The sequence below is a fragment of the Psammomys obesus genome, unplaced genomic scaffold (assembly GCF_907164565.1).
Source record: "Psammomys obesus unplaced genomic scaffold, mPsaObe1.curated_primary_1811, whole genome shotgun sequence".
NCBI lineage: Eukaryota > Metazoa > Chordata > Mammalia > Rodentia > Muridae > Psammomys > Psammomys obesus.
This window is the reverse complement of record NW_026591918.1, coordinates 587,864-609,597: the sequence shown is the minus strand read 5'-3', so window position 1 is coordinate 609,597 and position 21,734 is coordinate 587,864. Positions and strand designations below refer to the sequence as shown.

At 43.2% G+C, this 21,734-nt stretch overlaps 1 protein-coding gene across 1 annotated transcript in view; it reads left to right on the top strand.

The window, feature by feature from the left end:
• Positions 1 to 21,734, top strand: part of Fermt2 (FERM domain containing kindlin 2) — a gene marked incomplete at its 5' end in the record, with an annotated part of 77,317 nt that overhangs the window by 43,097 nt on the left and 12,486 nt on the right. Inside the window, 5 exon segments of the mRNA XM_055612321.1 lie at positions 10,183 to 10,317; positions 16,477 to 16,509; positions 16,816 to 17,041; positions 17,308 to 17,410; positions 20,507 to 20,614. Of these exon segments, the coding sequence (XP_055468296.1) occupies positions 10,183 to 10,317; positions 16,477 to 16,509; positions 16,816 to 17,041; positions 17,308 to 17,410; positions 20,507 to 20,614 (605 nt within the window).

Below are 21,734 nucleotides of genomic sequence, written 5' to 3'. Positions count from 1 at the left end.
TGAGACCTTCTGGTCTTTGTTTCCTCCTTGAGGCTGAGAGCGAGCTCTTCATGGTACAGTTTGGTTCCTTGTAGTTGTTGGAGTAATTTTTCCCACCATTTCTAGAGAGGTCCTGAGTTCTCCTCAATCTTATCTGAGCTCCCCTGGTTCATCTCTGGCGCCTCTCTCTCCAGTCTCTCTCGTTTATAAAGGACATTGGACCTCTCCAGAGAACCCGGGGTTATCTCCCCTAAGATCAGCTGCTTAACGATGTGACCCAGGCTGCTGAGATGTACAGCCAGGGGTAGGAATCTTAAGGGGTGTGTCTAGAGTTTCTCTCAAATGTCCATTCCCAGTTGAGTGATGATGCACCCTAGATCCCCAGTAGGGAGCTCTGCGTGGCCTTAGCTCACTGCCCTCTGTCAGGGAGCAGAGTCCTTAAAGGCAGGTCAGGTGAATTTAGCACAGTAACGGAGCAGGAAACTGTGGCAGTGTTTCCGTCTACTGTGCTTCATTTTTTGGTGCCTCCTCCTGGCATCTGGCCCTCAGTAGTCCTGACCTGACTTCTCCTCTTCCTCCTCCTCTTTTTCTTCTTATTCTTACTCTTACTCCCAGTTGGTTTGTATTTGTTTGTATTTTTGTTTCTTTGAGGCAAGATTTTGCTTTGTGGCCCAGGTCAGCTTTGAACTTGTGGACATCCTACTTCCTCAGCCTCTCAAGTGCTGGCGTTATAAGTGGGTGCTATCACATCTACCTCCTGACATTCTTTCCTGCTGTGTGCTCCCACTCCCCCTTTTGAAAACTCTTTACGGGAAGGTGTTTGTTTCTTTGTGTGTCATTTTGGAAAAGTAAAAACAAATGCATGAATTCATTGTATTTATTTAACCACAAACTCAGAAATGTTTTCTTTAAAGAAAATCTAAAATTATTTTCCTCAAACACCTTCTATATACTCATTCTTAGTTCCTCTATCTCTGTACCCCATAATTTTATATATGTATGAGTGTATAAGCATTATATGCATTTTACATACACATACAACATTTATGTAGTCCATCTAGATTAGTCAATTTGATAATTCTGATTTTATGAGCATTAAACACCAGTGTTATGTAGAGTTTTATAGAGTGGCAAAAGTGCAAGGACATTGCTCTATGTGGGGCCTCGTGGATGCCAGCTCATGAATTATTCAATGAAATGGTATGCTTTATGTCTGACATTTTCATGTCTCATAGTCTTATATTGTTCTCCAGTTTCTCTCTTATACTTAATTTAGATTTTTAAATTTACTAGTTCCTGATAAAAGGCACAAAGTGAAGTCAGTAGATTATATTTTTATTAAAAAAAATAGAATATGTAGGTGTGTGTCTGTGTGCAGGTTTATGCATGTGAGTGCAGTACCCATGGAGGCCAGAAGAGGGCGTTGGATCCCCTCAGACTAGAGGTACAGGCAGTTGTGAGCCATCTGACCTGGGTGTTGGGGAGTGAGCCTGGGTCCTTTGCAGGAGCACTACGAGCTCTTGAATCCCTGCGTTATCTCCCTAGCCATAAACAGTAAATTCTAAATCCTTTCATTAATAAAACAGTCTCCTACACGAATGATGGGGCTTACTTCTTGTTGTCACTGTAATAAAATGGAAATCGATTAGTCTTACTTCATGTGCACCCAATAGCTTAAGCAGATCAGGGATGGGACTGTCCACCAGTAGGGAGCTGAGACAAGCTCCCCTGAGCTTCTAGTTACTTTTTAGGACACAGGTATAAAACTTACAGAAGTTTTATAAGAACAAGCTACTGGGTGTGCTGAACGCCTGAGAATACTGAGCAGGAGGGTCTTCAAGTGTATTGTTCACTATTTTGACTTGACAAGCAGCTTGCATTGGCCCAGCTGGTTCAGCAGTACTTGTCTGCTTAGGACAGACTGAGAAGTTAACTAATATTATTTATTGTTGCTGCTTTAGTTGCATTCACAGCTGTGAGCTGGGTGGGAAATGACTTAGGAACAAATTGTGTATGAATTGTGCAGTGCAGAAACCCTCAGGACCCAGAAAGCATTCCACATACACTTGAGAATATATGCTTGATCACCCCTCCCCCAGCTGGCCAGTGGCACGGAGAGGTGATGGGATTGTTCACAGCTCCGCTGTGGCCACTTTGTGTCCTCCAGTATTTTGGATTTTTACCCTATACAACTTGGGGGAGAGAGAGCTTGCTGCCACCACCCTGCCCGCACTTAGTGCTGACGCATGATGGAAACTTGGAATGCCTTGTTTAAGAGATTTACTGTTTTTAATTATGAATATTGTGTCTGTGTGGGGGTGTGTACACATGAGTACAGGTTCCCTCAGAGGCCAGAGCTGTCCGATTCCCCAGACCTGGAGTTAAAGGTGCTGCCTGATGTGGGTGCTGGGCGTTAACCCTGGGTCCCGTGCAAGAGCAGGGTGTGGTATTAGCTGCAGAGCCGTCTCTCCAGCCCAGCGTGGGATTTTCTTATGTCCCTCTTTTCTCCCAACATGGCGATGATGGCGTTTAAATCCCAGGGTGCACAGAGAATGAAAGCACAGTTCACAAGTACCTTTGTGTGCTAAAAGTCACTCTGACTGTGACACATAGCCAAGAGAAACAGCTTTAAGGGAGGAAAGATCTGTTTCGACATCAGCTTTAGAGGTTTTGCTCCATCGTGGGCAGCAAGGACATGCTGGAGCAGAGTGACCCACATCTCAGGCCCCAAGAAGCAGAGAGAGTGCTTATGCCGTGGACTTTCTTTTTTGTTTCTGCTCATTCCGTTCAGGCCCCAGGCCATCCACCTCTGTGCAGCTACTTCCTCCTTAGTTAATCTTCCCAGAAATGCCCTCACTCAAAGCCAGAGGAGTGCTTCAGTAGTCATGTCTGTGGTCTCAGCCAAGAGAGCCACCATGTAAGATGTGCCTTTCAGATGTGAAGTTTGTGCCTTTAAAAAGTAGTCTGTGGCTATAGCTCAGCAGTAGAAAACACTTGCACCAGCAAGAGGGTCTAGAGTTTTGAATCTACAGAGCCACCTCCTTTTTGGGTGGGCCTGGTGACTGGCCCGTACAGGACAGGGAAGGCAGTGAGAGACCAGGGGTCTGGAGGAAGCTGGCTACTGAGACTAGCCATGTTTCTGAGTTTGACGTAGAGACTCTCCTTCAACAGATAAGATGGAGGAAGATCCCTCGCACCAGTTTAGGATCTCCACGTGCTTGCACACACACCATGCACGTCTCCCTCCCCGAACACAGATAAACACACCACACAGTTGTATGAAAAGGGAAAAGTAGTCCTGGGAGAATAATGATTCACTTGTTTCACGTAAGTACAGATCAGAAAGTTCACCTGAAGTATCTTCTGGGTTCCTGAACATACCCAGTCACAGTAATGAGGCATCAGACCCAAAAGCCACACGTAAGGATGAGTTAATTTTGCATCTTGAATACATAGGAGTGAAGCCAGCTGTGGTGGTACATACCTTTAATGGAAGATCGCTGTGGGTTGGTTCAAGCCTGGTCAACATAGTTTGTTCCAGTCTAGCCTCGAAAAGAAAAGGAAATCCTTGCTTCTTCGTTGTGTAGCTAAAAATATGCTGTATTATTTTTTGTTGGTATCACTAGCTGTACAAAATGCCAGGCTCCATATGCCGTTCTTCTACATATGTATTACTGCACTTCATATCCCACCCATCACTCGCCCATTTCTCCCCCCGTAGTCTTTCTTCTGTTCTCATGACTTGATGTGTGAATGTATATTGACGAATCTCGACTCTCTCAATGCAGTGTTTATCTCTTCTTCCCCATTACCTCTTACTTTCTCTTCGTATCTTTGGCCCCTTCTTCTGCCACATAATCCCCATCTACTTTCATGGTCCTCACACATGTGTATGTTTATGTGTCATTCGTGTGTGTGTGTTTCTTAAGATGGAGAGAGATTCTGACTATAAGAAAACATGGAATGTTTGTCTTTAACTGGCTTATTTCACATAAACAGTCATCTTCAGTTCCATTCATTTTCCTGGAAATGCCATTACTTTTATTGTTTTAGAGCTGAATGAAACTCTGTTGTATGTGCCACAGTTTCTTTGTCCGTTCATCTGCGTGATTGCGCAGCCTGTCACAGCTTTCTGAGAAAGCTCCACACAGATTTCCATAGTGGCTGCGCTAGTTCACACTCACTGGTAATAAGGGCTTATTTTATTTTGTGGATGTGGATCCCTGCATGTGTGTCAGTGCGCCGTCTGTGCCTGGTGCCCAAGGAAGCCAGCGAGGAGATCAGATCACCTAGGGCTGGAGTTGGACAGACAGTTGTGAGCTGCCATGTGGGTGCTGGGAATTGACCCTGAGTCCTCTGGAGGAGCAGCCAGGGCTCTTCAGTTGCTCAGCTGTCTCTCTGCCCCAACACTGGAACTTTGAATGACCGCCGTTCTCACTGGGGTGAGAGGGGATTTCAGTGTAGTTTTTATTGGCGTTTCTTTGCTCACCAGTGTATTTCTTCTCCTTTAGAGTTTTGTAATCTTTGATTTTATTTGTGTTTTGCCTTTGTGTATGTCTATGCACTCCATGTTTGTAGTGACCATGGAGGTCAGAAAACAGTATTGAATCCCGTGGGACTAAAGTTCAGACAGTTGTGAGCTGTCATGTGGGTGCTGAGAATCAAACCTAGGTCCTCTGGAAAAGCAGCCAGTGCTATGCTGTTAACCACTGGGCCATCACTCTAGCCCTTCTATTTCTTCCATGTAATTCATTTGCCTGTTTTTGATTGGATGATTGAAAGTAGGGAACCTTAATGTCTCGAGTTTTTTATATATTCTAGATAAAAATTCCCTTTCACATAAGACATTCCAAAACCCAAACCCAGAGAATGGTGCTGTCCACAGTGCTCTGGGTCTTTCCATATCAATATGGCTTATTTCACATAAACAGTCATCTTCAGTTCCATTCATTTTCTGGAAATGCCATTGATTTTATTGTTTTAGAGCCACAGACATATCAATAGGCCAACATGATCTAGGCAGTCATTCACTGAGACCCTCTACCCAAGTAATTTTAAACAGACAAAAAAATGCATATAATTTTTAAAAAATAAGATACACGCCTTCTTGCTCCACTTTTGCCTTAAAATTGTCATGACTTCTGGTAGTAATCAATGCAGTCATTCACAAAACTGAATTGAAAAAGAAACATGAGGAGTTGGAGTGCTTGCCTAGCGCAAGGCTCTGGGTTCGAGCCTCAGCTCTGGGGAAAAAAAAAAGAAAAAGAAACATGATACGGAAAAAGATGAACATAAGTGTTTGTGGAAATATTTATAAAGACATCAGTATCAGAAGAAATGGCCATTATATTTACAGAGAATGCTATGTAGGTGTTAAAATTATTATCTACATAGTTATGCTTTGGTAACAAAATGTTTAAAGGGAGGCAGAGGCAGGTGGATATCTGTGTTCAAGACCAGCCCTGGTCTACATTGTGAGTTCTAGGACAGCCAGGACTACATAGCAAGATCTTATAGGAACAGAGAGACAGAAAGAGAAAGAAGGGAAAAAAAGGAGCATTTATAAATAATCCATACTTTTTTTCTATTTTCAGTTTTTACCACAACTATATATATATTTATTTACAATTAGAAGAAAACATTATATGAGATGATAGTCCCACTGTGTCTGTAGTTTCACTCCCCAAGATCCCATTTACCAGTGGTCAGACATGGTCATTGAATGGAAAACTCCCCAAATTGACAGCGATATAAGTGTAGTGAAATCTCACCTTTTGATAAATCTCACCCAGTGGTAAATGACCCTTTGTCTAGTGTGACTGCTGTGTGCACACACCTTGCCCTAGCCATCCAGTAGCCATCAAGTTAGCAGGTTAGCTCTCACACTTTGTGTTTAGTCCTTGTGGTCTCAGAGAGCAAAATACACAATGCTGGCAATTTAGGTCTGCACAGAAGCCTGAAAGTGCCCTTGAAGAACAGTCTCAGGTGCCATAGGAACAGCAAGCACAGATATTGGCAAGATTGTATTTATATGACTTTTGCTTGTTACAGTCTATGTAGTGACTGCTCTGTTTTCTTGTTGTCGCCATTTAATCTCTTACTGTGCCTGGTTTAGGAGTGCACTTTCTATAGGTGTGTATGCACAAGAAACACTGTAGACTTTGATAACCATCTGAAGTTGCAGGGCATCAGTTGGGGGTTGGGGAATGTATGTCTCATGAACAAAAGGAGACTTGTAAATAAGACCAAAAAAAATTCTTGTCCCTTAATTTTTATGGCACTTGATAAAGAAGCTCAGACCCTGGCAGGCTGGGTAGTTTGCCTGAGTTCTGGTAAACAAGGATCTTGGGTTTGAGTTCAGGAAATCTGACTGGGTGTTTCTTACCTTAAATTGTGTGTCTGAAGTCTTCAGCCAGATGGTAGATCTTAGTGTCAGGTTTCCTTCAGACAGAGAGCTTCCTGACTCATCCTAGTGGGTCAAATGTAATTTTGTGAGCCTCTGAAAATTGGAAGGCTGCTGCTGTAAGACTGTGGTTCCATGGGTGAGTGTCTGTTGCAGCCTGCTTTCTGCTGCTCTTTTCCCTCTTCTGTATTTTTTGGCTTTTCCATCTCTCTGCACTTTTCCTTTTCTTTTTAAGATAAGTGTCTCACTAGGTGATTTTGCCTGGCCTGGAACTCACTATGTAGACCAGGCTGGTCTTGAACTCACAGAGTTCTCTGTCTCCTCAGTGCCTGCACCCCAAATACCTGGCCTTTTATTTTATTTTTCAAATGAAGTAGATTGTGATATAACCAATACACAGCTGCCTCTGCCCATGAAGAGGTACAACTTTGACGTGTTTGGTGTGGTTTTTTTTTGAGACGGAATTACTCTGGGACCCTAAAGCCCAGCCTAAACTTGCCGTCCCCCTGCTTCAACACCCAAGTCACCACAGTGCAAAAATAAACTGTTTCCATCTTCTGGCAATTTCCCTCTTGGTACTTTTCATCTGCTGTCTGTCACTGAGATTTGTTGGTGTTCTGTGGAATTTTATTAGTGGAGTCCTAGATATTAATCATGAATTTTCTCCTTTCAAATTAGCTTCTTTCACTTAGTTTAGAATCATTCACTTTATTGTGTTAATAGGTTGTTTCTTCCTACTCGTGAATGGACTTCATTGTATGAGCACCGTTTCCAGTAATATGCAAATTCCACATTTTTTAAATCCATTTGAGTTATGCCCAGTTTGGACTTTATGAATAAAGCTGTTATGAATGTGCTTTTCAATTTCTTGGGTCTATAGGAGAATATCCATGTTGTGTGCTAGAGACATGCTTAAACTGTAGGAAACTGAGGAACTGTTTCTGTATAGTTTCTCATTTCCCATTCCAGCTAGCTGGATATGAGAGCAGGTAGCTCTCCTCGTGTCATAGTTCCCACCTGTGTGCTTTTGCAGGTGCTTTGCTCTGAGGGGGTGGGTGGTTTGTATAGTGCTATCTCATCCATTGTCTTTCCATGTACTTCTGGGCCATTCATTGACAGTTTGTCCTTTAGCCAAGTGGCCTTATTCTTGAGTTGTATATATTCTTTACATATTTTGAACACAAGTTTTTTAGATATGTTTGCAAACATTTTATACCAACATATTGCTTCTCTATTTTCTGAACAGTACCTTTCAAAATGCAGGTTGGTTAATTTTTAAATTTTATTTATTTTTATTTTATGTGTATGCATGTTTTTCCTGTGTGTATGTCTGTGTACCAAATGCTCTCAGAGGCCAGAAGAGGACATTAGATCCCCGGAAGTGGAATTACAGAGGTTTGTGAGCCTCCGTGTGGTGTTGGTACTCAGATCTGGTTTCTCTGGAAGAACAGCCTTAACTGAGCCATATTTCCAGCCCCCTGGTTAATTTGTCTTAAGTAAAAGACAATTTTTTAAGAGATTTGTGTCTTTTCGTGTGTGAGTGCCTGCCTACATTTGTGTGCATGTACCATATATGATGCCTATGGCATCAGGAGCCAGATCCTCTGGAACTAGAATTCCAGATGGTTGGGAGCCACCTAGTGTGGGTGCTAGGAGCTAAACATGGGCCTTCTGCAAGAACAGCAAGATCTCTTAACTGCTGAGCCACCGCCCCAGCCCTAAAGGCAGTTTGTGGAGTGGCACAGGAGGATATGTGCCTGTATTCCTTACTTTCCTGTTGCACTGACAGTTGTCCAAAAGTAACTTACAGAGGAAAGCAGAGTCCATCATGAAGGGAGGCATGCCAGCATGCAGCAGGCATGGTGGTAGAGCTGGAGGCTTTACATACGCATGAAACAGAGGGTGAACTGGAAGTGGGGCAAAGTGAAATCCCTGGATAAGTGCCACCTCAAAGGGATGCAGTCCTTCATCAAAACTCCACAGCCTACAAGTTCACAACCTCCTCAAACAGCGCCACCAGCTGGAAACCAAGAGTTCACATGCACGCACTCACGCACGCACACACGCACGCACGCGAGACCTTCTCATTCAAACTGCCACTATCTGGGCTGGAGAGATGGCTCAGAGGTTAAGAGTACTGGCTGTTCTTCCAGAGGTCCTGAGTTCAATTCCCAGCAACCACATGGTGGCTCACAACTGTCTATAGTGAGACCTAGTGCCCTCTTCTGGAGTGCGGGTGTACATGCAGACAGAACACTGTACAATGAATGAATGGATGAAGAGTGAATGAAAATTAAACAAAAACCAAACTACCACTGTCCTTTCCAAGCAACCTGATCTGTGTGGGTCTTTTAGTTTTACTGTTGGACGTAGGTCGACAGTTCATTGAGAATTAATTTTTAACACATTGAGTTAGGAAAGTGTTAATGTTTTCTTCTAAAGCTCTGCGAATCTTTTATTGTTTAGCAGTGTTTGTTGACGAGTTTCCCTTCCATTTGAATTGCCTTGGCACTGCTAGTCAACTTTCTGACCGCCTCTGTTGCTATAGCTTCATAATGACTTGAAATCAGTTAGTCTTGAGTCCCACCAGTTCTAATCTTTTCAAGGACTGTGTTGTCTGTTCTAGAATTGTTTGGTTTTTGTATGGACTTATAGCCTGTGAGGGTGGGTAGTTGGCTTAATAAGGAAACCACTTACTACATAAGCACCGTGACGGGAGTTTGGATCCCTGACGTCCATGTGAAGAGTTGGGCATGATGCTGTGTACCTCTAACATCAGTGCTGGGAGGTGGAGCCGAGCCAGTCAGTATGCTCCAAGTTCAGTGTGAGAGCTTATCTTCAAAAATAATGTAGAGAGTGATTGAGAATGATAACTGATGTTGACTGACTGCTGGTCTCCACACATGCTCTCATGGGTATGTGTGTATACACACACATACACACACAGAGAGGTTTTTAACCTGTCTATCAACTATCGGGGAGTTGACTGAGATCCCACTAGTTTTGGGGAAGGGATAATGTTGAGTCTTAGAATTCAGGAGCATGGTGTATACTGAATCTAATATATAAGAAATACCTACCTGGGCCTGCTGAAGTAGTTCAGAGGCTGAGCGTGCTGGCTGTCCTTCCAGAGGACTAGGGTTCAATTCCTAGCACCCGAATGGTGGCTCATACCCATAATCAGTGCACAGGCATACAGGTAGGCAAAAACCCATACACATAAAAAGAAAATACCCGTTTAGTAAGACAGTCATTACATATGCTGCATGTGCCACATGTACTTTATGACATAGAAAATGATTGGTACCAGATAGTACAAATTCTTAGATAAAGATGAATATATAAATAAGAGTTCTAGGATTTTCTGTCTGGTTTTTGGACAGTGTGTTTTAGATAGAGTCTCTGTTATGTAGCCCTGGCTGTCCTGGAATTCACTGTGTAAACCATGCTGTCCTTGAAGTCGCATAGATCCACCTGCCTGAGATTAAAGGCATGTACCACTACTTCCAGTGGATGTTCATTCTGTGCCCTGTACATTCTTTGGACCTTGAGGCTATTGCGTGTATTAGCTAATAAAGAATTAACGCTTTGGGTGGATTCCTTTTTCTCCAGTGCTGAGAATGGAAACCTCGTGTGAGCTAGGCAAACAATCTCTTGCTGAAGGTTTTGGGGATTGTTATCGTGACATACGTCAGTGTTCCATGTGGTATCAGCATTGGGCAGGACACTGACATCCACAAACACAGAAGGAAATGGCAAATTCATACTATACCAATTTCATTTAATTGATTTCTTAACAGATATAAGACACCCTGAAGAACTTTCTCTCTTAAAAAAGCCCAGAGATCCCACAAAGAAAAAAAAGAAAAAGCTAGATGACCAGTCTGAAGACGAAGCGCTTGAATTGGAAGGACCCCTTATCACTCCTGGATCAGGTAAGACCCAGACTAAGCAAAGACAGGCCGTGAGGATGCTAACTGTGTGTCTGTTGTTAAGGATACAGGGCTCATTCAGGTCAGGAGAGTGGTCCAGTCCCTGTCACCCTCTTCCTCAGTCACCGTGCTGTGCAGGTCCTGCTGGTCGCCCTAGCATATGTTAATAGTTGAATCAATGAGGAAGGAATCTGTTTCTTTGCTCAGAGAGTCTGAACAGAATAGTTCCATGATTGGATTTAGTTTTTTTAGTTTGCAGAAATTATAAGCTTTTCAATAGGTAGATTCTGGAAAAAAAAAAAATCACTATTTTGTTGATATTAGTACCTAAAACCTTAATTGTGTAAGGACATTTCTGTGTTTTGCATATCCTGGTCTCTTTGTGTCTTTACCCTTTTCTTTAGGAGTCCTTCCTTTGAGAAGCATTTTCACAATCCCACCCAGTCCTTTCTCTAATAGTTGTGCATTCTCTGCACAGAAGAAGTTTCTCACTTTTTTCTTTACTAAGACTGCCTGCTCAGCATATGACGCACACCAGGCAGATAGGAAGACTAAACAGGTTCTAGTGCTTTAACCCTGGACATGGCCGCAGGAACATGGCTGCCACGTTTACATTACTGTTGCTTAGGGTCCTAATATATGATGAATATGTCTGAACTCGGTTGACTGATGGAGTTCATTCTTAGCCATTTACATGCTGGCACGGTGATGATGAAAGCCAACACCCATGAAGTACAAACCACGCATTGTCCACAGCTATGGAATGCACTTATGGAAACTGGGTTCCCACCCCAGCCTTTGAGGTAGATGTGTAACCACCCACATTTTAAGGAGGCTAGAGTTACGCCACAGGGAAGCACGAATCATGTTAATACTCACATATTGGCTGTATTTTGAGAAACACAGACGAGGCCACGTACCTACTGCTCAAGTTGCTTACGGGCTAGTTGAAAACAGGTTTTATATGTAAATAAGTTATACATAAATGCTAACTGAAGTAGAAAACGTGCTAGGAATTCAGGGGCCAACATCACTCATCTCAGTTAGGGTATATTCAGTTTTATGGATTGAGGAATTTAGCTTATGAATTAAGTTTGATTTTTTGAGAAAGGTCTCTCTGTGTAGACCAGGCTATTCTTGAACTCAGAGATTAGCCTGCCTCTGCCTCCTGAGTTCTACAAAGATGTGCCAGAGGTCAGAATTTTATTGTAAAGAACTGGCAGAAAGAATAGTAACTGACAGTGATCTTCCTGGTAAAAGAAAAGTACAAGAGGTAGATACTGCAGCTGGGCCAGCCCTTGGGGGAGGAGCCTCCAGAGTAGTTGAAGAAGCCCGTGTAGGAAAGTTGATGGAGTTATTGGCGTGTTACAGAGCAGTTGGTTTCTGAATTATTTACAAAGAAAATGCATTTTAGACAGATTATTGAATTTTCTTCTAATCAGTACTTTTGGAGGAGGAAATGGGTGATAGAACACATGCACACACAGTAAAAGAGAATAGTTGGATGTAATTTTTAAAAGGACATTTTGTTCCTCCTTCAGTGTTACAGGTGGAGGCCCAAAACTCTTGTAATATTGCTCACAGCAAGGGCTGTCTAGCCACACCTGAGTCTATGCTAATAAGGTAACTTTTGAAAGCCCTGAAGGATGGGACTGATTATCTGAGAAACCAGCAATACGACTAGAGGCTTGGCGCCTTCTGCGCCTCCCAGACATCTGTGGAAGGGACGGGTGGAAACCGACTGGTGGGGCTGGAAGCCAGCTGGTCACTGCTGCAGTGTGGCATACCTGTGACCAGAAGCTCAGAAAAGACATCTCTTGAGCTGGTAGTGTGGTGGGTACAGGCATGATGCCAACATGCTTAAAGATCTGTGGCTGACGACATACATTACCACGCAGGAAGGAAAAGATGCCAGAGTAGGACTCAGTTCAGACCTTTAAACCCCTCAAAAGAACCTGCTGAGAGTCCTACAAGCATTATCTCATTTCCTTCTGAACGAAATGCTCCAGTGACCTGATCCTGTGTTTGTTTTGTTTTGCTTTGCCTTTTTGTTTTGTTTTGTTTTATTGTTTTTGGTTTTTTATTTGGTTATTTGGTTGGGTTTGTTTGTTTGTGTTTGAGACAAGGTTCTTCTTTATAGTCCTGGAACTTCCCTCTGTAAACGAGACTAGCCGTGAACTCAGAGCTTTACCTGCCTCTGCCTCCTGAGTGCCGCCTGGCAGATCCTGCTGCTTCTTAATGCTGCCACACTGGAAACCAGACTTTGCCCCTTCCGTCCCTGGGGAACAATCCCAGCTAAACCATAGTGATAACCAAGACCACTGTGCCTTTGTAATTTAGCCTTCTTTAAACCCCAAAAGAAAGGGAGCTGGAGCTTCCAGGTTGGTGAGCTTACCCAGGTGCTGTGCAGTGTTCCTAGAGAGGATGGAGACACCCCATGTAACGTGCCCATTTGGCTATGCCTGAGAAGCCTCCTGTTGTGAGTTAGTGGTATCGTGAGGGAGTTTCTGAGCTCTGTCAGGCGCTCTAGCAGATCGGGAAGACAGCAGGAGCTCTGACGCACAGGCAGGAGTAGAAGCTCAGGTGAGCACATGGCCTGCGCTGGCCCCAGAAGTCGCCTGGTGTAGCATGACATGACAGTGGAGGGCTCTCCCACCAGAAGGATGCCTTGGGGCCAGGGATGTCTTCAGAACATAAACACGTGCATGCTCCTTTTTTGATCTTTTACGTAGGGCTGTGTGCCCACTGGCGGAGGTCTCAGTCCTTCTATAGAAGTGCTGGAGGGAGAGGAGTACACGTGTGTCGCAGTGCCAGAAGACACCAAAACATTGTGTCAGGCCTCCTGGAGCTTGAGGTCCTGGTGGTTCAACATGGGTGCTGGGAACAGAACTCCGGTTCTCTAGAAGAGCAGAGTAAGGAGAGTTCTGAGCACTAAGCTACCTGTCCAGTTGCCAGCACCAGATCCTTACATCTCCTCCCCCATGCTCTTTCATAATTATTGGTCCTCACTGCTTTCAGCAAGTTGGTTTTGTTTCTCAGTTGAATGGAGCCCTTGTGATGGAGTCTGGCTGGAGCCTGACCTCACACATATAGATAAGAGTGGTGACCCTCACACTTCTGCTGCCTGCAGGCCTGAGCCACCACACCCACTAGGTTTTTTTCTTGGGGGTGGAGGAGTTCATGATCTTCCCTGACTAATTTCTGCCTAGTTCCTTACTATTTACTTCTGCACTGTGTGTCATTCTTCAGGCTTGACTTCCTGACAGCTCTCATTGTCCTAAGGGTACTACTGGACAGCTTTGCAAGAGACCTTTTAGATTTTTTTTCACTTTGAGATGTATTTTATGTGTGGGTGTGTTGCCTGTGTGCATGTTTGTGCATCCATGTGTGTACGGTGCCCACAGAGGCCAGAGGAGGGTGTCAGAGACCCTAGAATTGTTAAGAGACAGCTGTGAGCTGCTGTGGATGCTGGGAATCTACCTGGGTCCTCTGAGAAAGAGCAGTCTTACTCTCCAGCTCCTTCGTACCTTTTGAAGAAAGGAGAACCCAGGGTTGTGTTGAAAGGTTGCTGCTGTTGGAGCCACTTATTTTCCAAACAGGACGATATGCAATGCTAATGTTATCCTCTCAACTCAGCTCTGACTAAGAGGTAGCATGAAACGCTCAGGCTGAGTCAGACACCCAGAAAAGGTGAGCTGAGGTCTGTGAGCTGTCTTTCCCACAGCTAAAGCTCTGATCGTCTAAGCCACATGCCCCTGCCCTCTCCTCCCCCTGTACTGAAAACACAAAGACCCTTAATTCTAGCAATGTTTCAGTGGCCAAAGGCCAGAGTCTAGCTTTTACTGATTTTTCTAAACTTTTATTAGCATAAAGAAAAATATAAATTCCAATTCCTTAAGGAATCGTTCCACTGTATACTGTGTGTATAGTCAAGTAGTGTGAGATCATCCACATTAGACACTGTAACATGGAAGATCTGGTCAGTATCCTTCCTGGAATACAGTAAGCTGGATGAGCTGTGTAGCCCAGAAACCAATGGTGACTATCTGTACATAGGAATTCTAAGACACAGATGACTAGGAATAGCTTCTGAGTGTGAAAAATACAAGAAAACTGTGTGGAGATACTAGCGGCGTTGGAAGCTGTGGGTAATTTGGCTGTGGTTTATTGTCTAGGGTCTTTTTCCTGCTTGCTATTACGCTAATAGTGACAGTGTAAGAAGGCACAACAACTCACTTTTCACCAACTTTGAGCTTTGTGGTTATCATGGTTGAGCCGTGGTGGTTTAGGTTGTTATTCCTCTTTTAGGAGACGCGCTGGTTTGGTAGAGAAATGGACAGCAAATGATATCCTAAGGAAACCCTACAAGCTCTCCTCCCCCTGTAGCATCTTGTTTGTGGTCATTTTACTGTGTTCTAATGCAGCAGCCCTCCCAAGAGCCGTGGGAGGCTTTTGCTATCAGTAGTGAATTGTGTGTAGTAGAATTGTGTGTGTAGAATGTAGTATCTTTGCACTGTTTTTCTTTTGAGCTACTTCTGTTTTAAGTTATTTTTCATATTTTGTTGCTGACTAAATCTGTTACTTCATCTTACTCCATATTTGATTTCTGCCTGAAATAGATACAAAAGCGGGCAAATAGGAAAACAAGATAGTTAGGGTTAGCCTTTGAGCTGGACCTGAAGGAATTTAAACTATGAGTACCCTCTGACCCAGCAATGCAACTAGAATTGGGAAATACGCACAGAACTATTTACTGAAGCTTCACTTGCCATGGCACCAACATTCTTGGCAATGCGACGCACAAGGTTTGGGAATGATAAGTTGTTATGCGTGAAGGCAGGGTGCAGGCAACCAAGAGGGGCCGGTTCCTGGCATGGCTCCATGGCCTGCTAGCTCTCCACTGTGGCCATGTCCTTCAGCCTCAGTGTCTCAGTTTGTTCTCCAGGGTGAAAATAGATTTGGTGGGATACTGAATGAGTTGTTACCCTGTAGTATCCGTAAGAAAAATAGGACTATGACTTGTAGAATACAGACGATAGGAAATTGAAGGTGAAGCTATTAACATATTAACATATTAACTTCCTGTATTGGAAACACCATGAAGAATGGTCAGTTTTAACTTTACTCAGGTCTAAATAATTCTAGGACATTGTACTAGGGGGAAAACGGTCAATATTCTGACCTTTTTGGTGAAAGGCTTATTCATCAGATCTTTTAAATAAGCAGGTTTCTGTCTAGAAGTTAATATTTTCCTGTACTGTATTTTCTGTGTACTTCCTCAGCAGAATCACTCTGCCCAGATGGGCTGGAGCAGTGATTTCCTGCCATAGGTAAGTATAGGCACCATTGCCCAAAAGTGTCATGACTGACTCCCCAAGCTAATGGTGCCTCAGGCTGTAGCCCAGTGCCTGCTGTAAAGGCTGGAACAGAGTTCAGACCTCTCTACCTCATAGCACCCAGACTGGCAGGTTGTTTGAGCACAGCATGGACCACAGAAATACCAGGTCAGCTGGATGGCTGACAGGATCACTTACCTTCAGTGACAGTCCTTCCATGTCACTGCCCCCTTCCCTTCCAGCTCCTGTGCTGGCACAGGTGGAAGGAGGCTCCTAGGTATATCTTCAGTTAGCCGGGAGAGTATATGCTTACTCTTCTTTCCATACCCAGTAACAGTGTAACAGCAATTGCCATTTCCTTTCTACAAATTGCGATTATAGCCAGAGAGTGAGTCAAGAGGACCACCATAAGTGGTCCTGGACCATGGTGTGAGACTGTATCTTAAAAAAAAAAAAAAAAAAGATAGGATCTAGTATAAGACAATGCTTTTACTTAATGTCTTTGATTTCCTTAATTCTGTTACTCAAGTCAAAGAGCATCCATCATTAGCTAGTGTGTTTCATTTATGTAGCCTCCACTGTACCTGTCACTGAGGGGTCCTGAGATCAGTGAGGTAATGCCTTGACTTTATTAGTTCAAATTCAAGTGTGCTTGATTAAAGCACAGCTTTATTCTGCATTGGACAAAAGGTTGTATTTATATTGACACTCCTGAGGTTTCACAACTGGGGAAAGTCTGTCTTCCTATTTCCCATTTCCTTTTCATTCTTTCGCCTTCTGTTGCCTTTCCTTTGCCTTCTGAACCCCTTTCTTTCCTCTCCTGTAGGCACTGATGTTCTTTACATTGGCCCTCTGAAAGGTGAGCCTCACTGCAATCACGCACAGTGTTGGTCTGCTCGCTTCAGCTGGAGCCTTATTTCCTAGTTCCTCCAAACCGGCTTGTTCCTCAGAATTTTGGCCAGTTTAATTACACAGCCACGCTTTGGTACTATGTGTTCTAATGTGCGAGCAGAGTTCTTTCATGTTTGGAGGCAGGTAAATAATGTACTAAGGCTTTCCTTCCAGATTGAGGCTTGTGGCTCAGTGTGCTTCCTACCGTAGTGTCTGTCGTTACTATAATAAGACTCTGGACCACTCCTCACGGCCACCTCTTCTCACTCACTAGGAAGCATATATTCCAGCCCGGGACTTTACAGCAAAACAATGACCCCAACTTACGACGCTCATGATGGAAGCCCCTTGTCACCGACTTCTGCCTGGTTCGGTGACAGTGCCCTGTCAGAAGGCAATCCCGGGATACTTGCTGTCAGTCAGCCGGTAACATCACCAGAAATACTGGCAAAAATGTTCAAGCCTCAAGCTCTTCTTGATAAAGCAAAAACCAACCAAGGGTAAGTTTAGGGCTTTTTGAGACAGGGTGTCTTTGCGTGTCCCTGGCTGTCCTAGAAACCTCTGTGGAGACCAGGCTGGCTCCAAACTTGCAGAGATCGGCCTATCTCTGCCTCCCAAGCACTGGAATTAATTTTTAAAAGGCATGCACCACCAGGCCTGGCCACTGGTAAGTTTTACAAGGCCAGGGGTCTGCTAAGAGTTTCCCTGTGGAGGAGGAGTGTTGGATGGCGTGCGTTTGCTCAGTGCGCTTCTCTGCTTTGTCCAGGTGGCTTGACTCCTCAAGGTCACTAATGGAGCAAGATGTGAAGGAAAACGAGGCCCTGCTGCTCCGATTCAAGTACTACAGCTTTTTTGATTTGAATCCAAAGGTACCAAGGATTTAAAGGGATCTTTTCAGCCTCTGTTCCTCTTCTTATTTGAATGTTAGGAAACTGTAGCAGGTTTTGAGTAACACTCAAAACCCAAATCTTTTGGCAAAGGTTCTAAATAAATCTGGCATTTTTCTAGGTTGAAACCATGTTTAAACTTCTTTTCTCTCTTTTTAAGATAACTTTTTTTATATGTGTTCCAAAGGTACTGATTTTTTTTCAAAAATTTACCATCTGCAAATATATTGTGAGGTAAAAAATAATTTTCTGGGGCTGGAGAGATGGCTCAGTGATTAAAAGCACTCCTCTTCTAGAGGACGTGGTTTCAAATCCCAAAACCCTCATGACAGCTCACAGTAACTTTGGTTCCAGGGAATCTTACATCTTTACATAGACATACATGCAGACAAAACACTGTATATTAAATAAGATAAAGAATAATTTTCTGAAAGATTATTCTTTGTATTTTGGGGGGAGGGTTCTTTTTTTTTTTTTTTTTTTTTTTGCTTTATTTTGTTTTGTCTTTGAGACAGGGTCTCACTATGCAGCTCTGGCTGTCCTGGAACTCTCTATGTAAACCAAGCTGGCCTTGAACTCACAGAGATCCACCTGCCTCTGTCTCTAGAGTGCTGCGATTACAGATGAACTCAATAAAGTACAAAGCCTGGCTTTGTATTGTTTTGTCATCTACATTTTATCCTACTTATCTAGTCATTGTTACTTGATCTCTGTGACTAGTGAGCCTGCTCTGCTATAACTTTTTGCTTTTCTGCTACAATTTAACTTTGCTCTGAAAATCTGTTGTTGGTTTCCCCCCCCCCCCCAAAAAAAAAAAAAAAGGTAGCACAGAGTTTGGATTCTTTGGGTAGAGTCTCTCTCTCTCTCTCAAGATTTATGTATTTATTATATATACAGTGTTCTGCCTCATTTATGCCTGCACACCAGAAGAGGGCACCAGATCTCACTATAGATGGTTGTGAGCCACCACGTGGTTGCTGGGAACTGAACTCAGGACCTTGGAAGAACAGCCAGTGCTCCTAACCTCTGAGCCCCGTCTCCAGCCTGGGAGAGAGCCTGCTGGCTCGCCGCCGTCACCCTTATGTCTGAATTGTGTTTAGCTAGTGCCGTGGTTCTCAACCCTCCTAACGCTGCAGTCCTTTAACACAGTTCCTCATATGGTGATTCCCAACCATGAAATTGTTTTCGTTGCTACTTCATAAGTGTGATTTTGCTACTTTTATGAGTCAGAGTGAAATATCTGTTTTCCAGTGATACCAGGAACCCCAGACCCCAGCAAAAGGGTCATTACACACATACACATACCCCCCGCAGAGTTGCAACCCACAGATCGAGAAACTCTAATCTAGTGTCTTGTTATATGAGCGTGTGATTCTTTACCTAACATATACACAGCAAACTACATGTAATAAAAATAGGAAAGATAGTTGTTTTTTTAAAGATTTATTTTATTTATTTATTTATTACATATGCAGTGTTCTGCCTGCACATCAGAAGTGGGCACCAGATCTCATTATAGATGGTTGTAAGCCACCATGTGGTTGCTGGGAATTGAACTCAGGACCCTTGGAAGAGCAGCCAGTGCTCTTAACCTCTGAGCTATCTCTCCAGCCCCGAAAGATAGTTTTTGACCACATCATATCTACTTTTAGTTGTAGGTTGGGTGTGGAATGTTTAACATTTTGCTAATATAATTAAATGGACAGTTATCTAATAACATAGATAAACATACTTTCCAAAAATAGGTATTGTCAGCTTTGGATACTTAAAGTAGCTCCTCCTTCCACAGTTCTTCCTCTCTGGGTGTTTTTCCTCTGTGAGCAAGGTATTTCCCAAAGTAATCAATTTGTACTCACTGGGTTTCATTTTGGCAAGTCAAAGTAGCAGTGTTAAAAACAACCTCTATTCGTATCCTGTTTTAATTTTTTTCCAACTAGATTCCTCTTTTTTTTTATAGTCCCCCCCCCAATTATTCTGTGTTTGCTCTTTGAGACAGAACCCAGCCATTCTGCATAGGCTGCCTAGAACTTAATATGAAATCCAGCTGGCCTCAGACTCTGAGTGCTGAGTACAGGGGTGTATCTGTAGCCAGTTTTGTAGGGTTTGTTTTGTTTGTTTTTCAGAATGACCTTGCGGTGCAGCCTGGGCTGGCCTATAAATCAAAGGTCCTCCTGCCTTAGCCTTCCAAGTGCCAGGGTAATAGGCATGTGCCACCACACCCCACTTGAAGTTCGATTTCTTACATTGAAACTGTAACACTTAGTTGTTACATGAACCCTTTTTTTCCTTTCAGTGCTAGGGATCAAATCCTCTCTCATGCTGACAACCCCTTCACCTACTAAGCCACATCCCCATGTAATTGTCTTGTCATATTTTATGCCATTCTGAATGGAAAATTAGATGTATCTAACAATAATAGAGCTCTTCCTTTTTTTTAGAATTAATTATTTTGATAATAAAAGGCTTTAAAAAACTATACTAATTTTTTATGATGCTTTAAAAGTGAGTATTTAGCTAGATTGTTGTTTTGTGTGCCTTTAATGGCAACAACCAAGAGGCAGAGTCAGGAGGATCTCTAAGTTTAAGAAGTTTGACTAGATAGCAAGTTGCAGGCCATCCAAGGCTACATAGTCAGGCCCTTGTCTCAGAAACGTGGGGGAGGGGCATTAGAGAGGGGATCACTGTTAAGGTGATGTTAAGAGAATCTGGGTTTACTTCTCAGCACCCACATGGCAGCTCACAGCCGTCCATAACTCTGGTTCCAGGGATGCAGCAGGCACCAGGCGTGCGTGTAGCATACACACATACACGAGAGTAAAACACTCATAAAATAGTTTTTAAAAGAGAGACTGTTTAAAGACTTACTTTAAAATTTAGGTGTGTGTGATTGTAGGTGCCCACAGAGGCCAGAGGTATCAGAACCCCGTGGCGCTGCAGTTGCTGTCTCACGTGGGTGCTGGACCTGAGCTCCGTTCTTCCACAGTAGCAGTATGCGCTCTTAACTGCTGAGCACGTTCTTGCTGAGGACTTTCTGGTATTGAAAACACTGTCACAGACCATGTTCCCTTTGTTCTGCAGTATGACGCCATCAGAATCAATCAGCTTTATGAGCAGGCCAAATGGGCTCTTCTCCTGGAAGAGATCGAGTGCACGGAAGAAGAGATGATGATGTTTGCAGCCTTGCAGGTAACAAAACAATTAGTGGATGGCTTTTACTGGGCGAAAGAGGAGCAGTATAGTAATTATACAAGCATTTGATGGTGTTACTTTTCTGCTATATAGAAAGTAGCACCTAGGGTGAACCAGATGGCTCAGTGGTAGATGCTTGCTGCCAAGTGTGGTAACAGGTTTAATATTCAGTACCTACTTAATGGAAGGAGAGAAGCAGCTCCCAAAACTGTCTTCTGAGGTTGGACACAGTGGCGCTTCTAATCCCAGCCCTGGGGAGGCAGAGGCAGGTGGATTTCTGTGAGTCTCAGACAGGGTTTTTCTGTGTAGCCCAGCTGGCCTTGAACACACAGGCACTGCCTTTGTCCCCCAGGTGCTGGAATTAAAAAGGCTCTACCACTGCCTGTTGTTTGTTTGTTTTCAAAGTTGCCCTCTCACCTCCATGTGCAAACACGCATGGTGCATGCAGACACACAATAAATTGAAATGAAAATTTCTAAGCATTGAAAATGGACATTCAGGAAAGTAAAAACAAAGATGATTTTTATTTTAAAATATTTAAGAACCAATGATACTTCTGGTTACTTTCTTGTATCTTATGGGAAAAAATTGGTCCTTTTTCCCTTCCCATATATACTAATTGAAGTTAACTCAGCTTTGTCTTGGAAATAGAATAATAACAATATTAAATCTAAATCGATGATGAAGTACATTCCAACTGGCTGTGGCAGAAATAATGACTTTTAAGTAATAAGAGTTCAAGAGACTAGAATAAACATAAATGATTTTACAATATTAATAATTAAATGAAAGCTAATGTTTCTTTAAACTCGTATTTTTCCAAATGTGAGCCTTGCATACAACATGCTCCCAAATTATAGTAATACTTACTAAGAAGTTAATTATGGACTCCTATTACTGACCCTCTCCCCTCCCAGTGAAACCAGAGTTCTTACAAGCAGTTATGTCCACTGTCACCAGATTGATTCTCTTTCAGGTTTCAGTATTTCAGTATGTCTGAGTGGGGCTTGGCAGATATTGCTGGGTTATGATGGGAATCTAGTCTTTCCTAAGGGTTAGTAGTGTGGTTGATGTTCTTCAAAAAGAAGTGGGAAAAGCAAAACTGACCTCCTTTAAG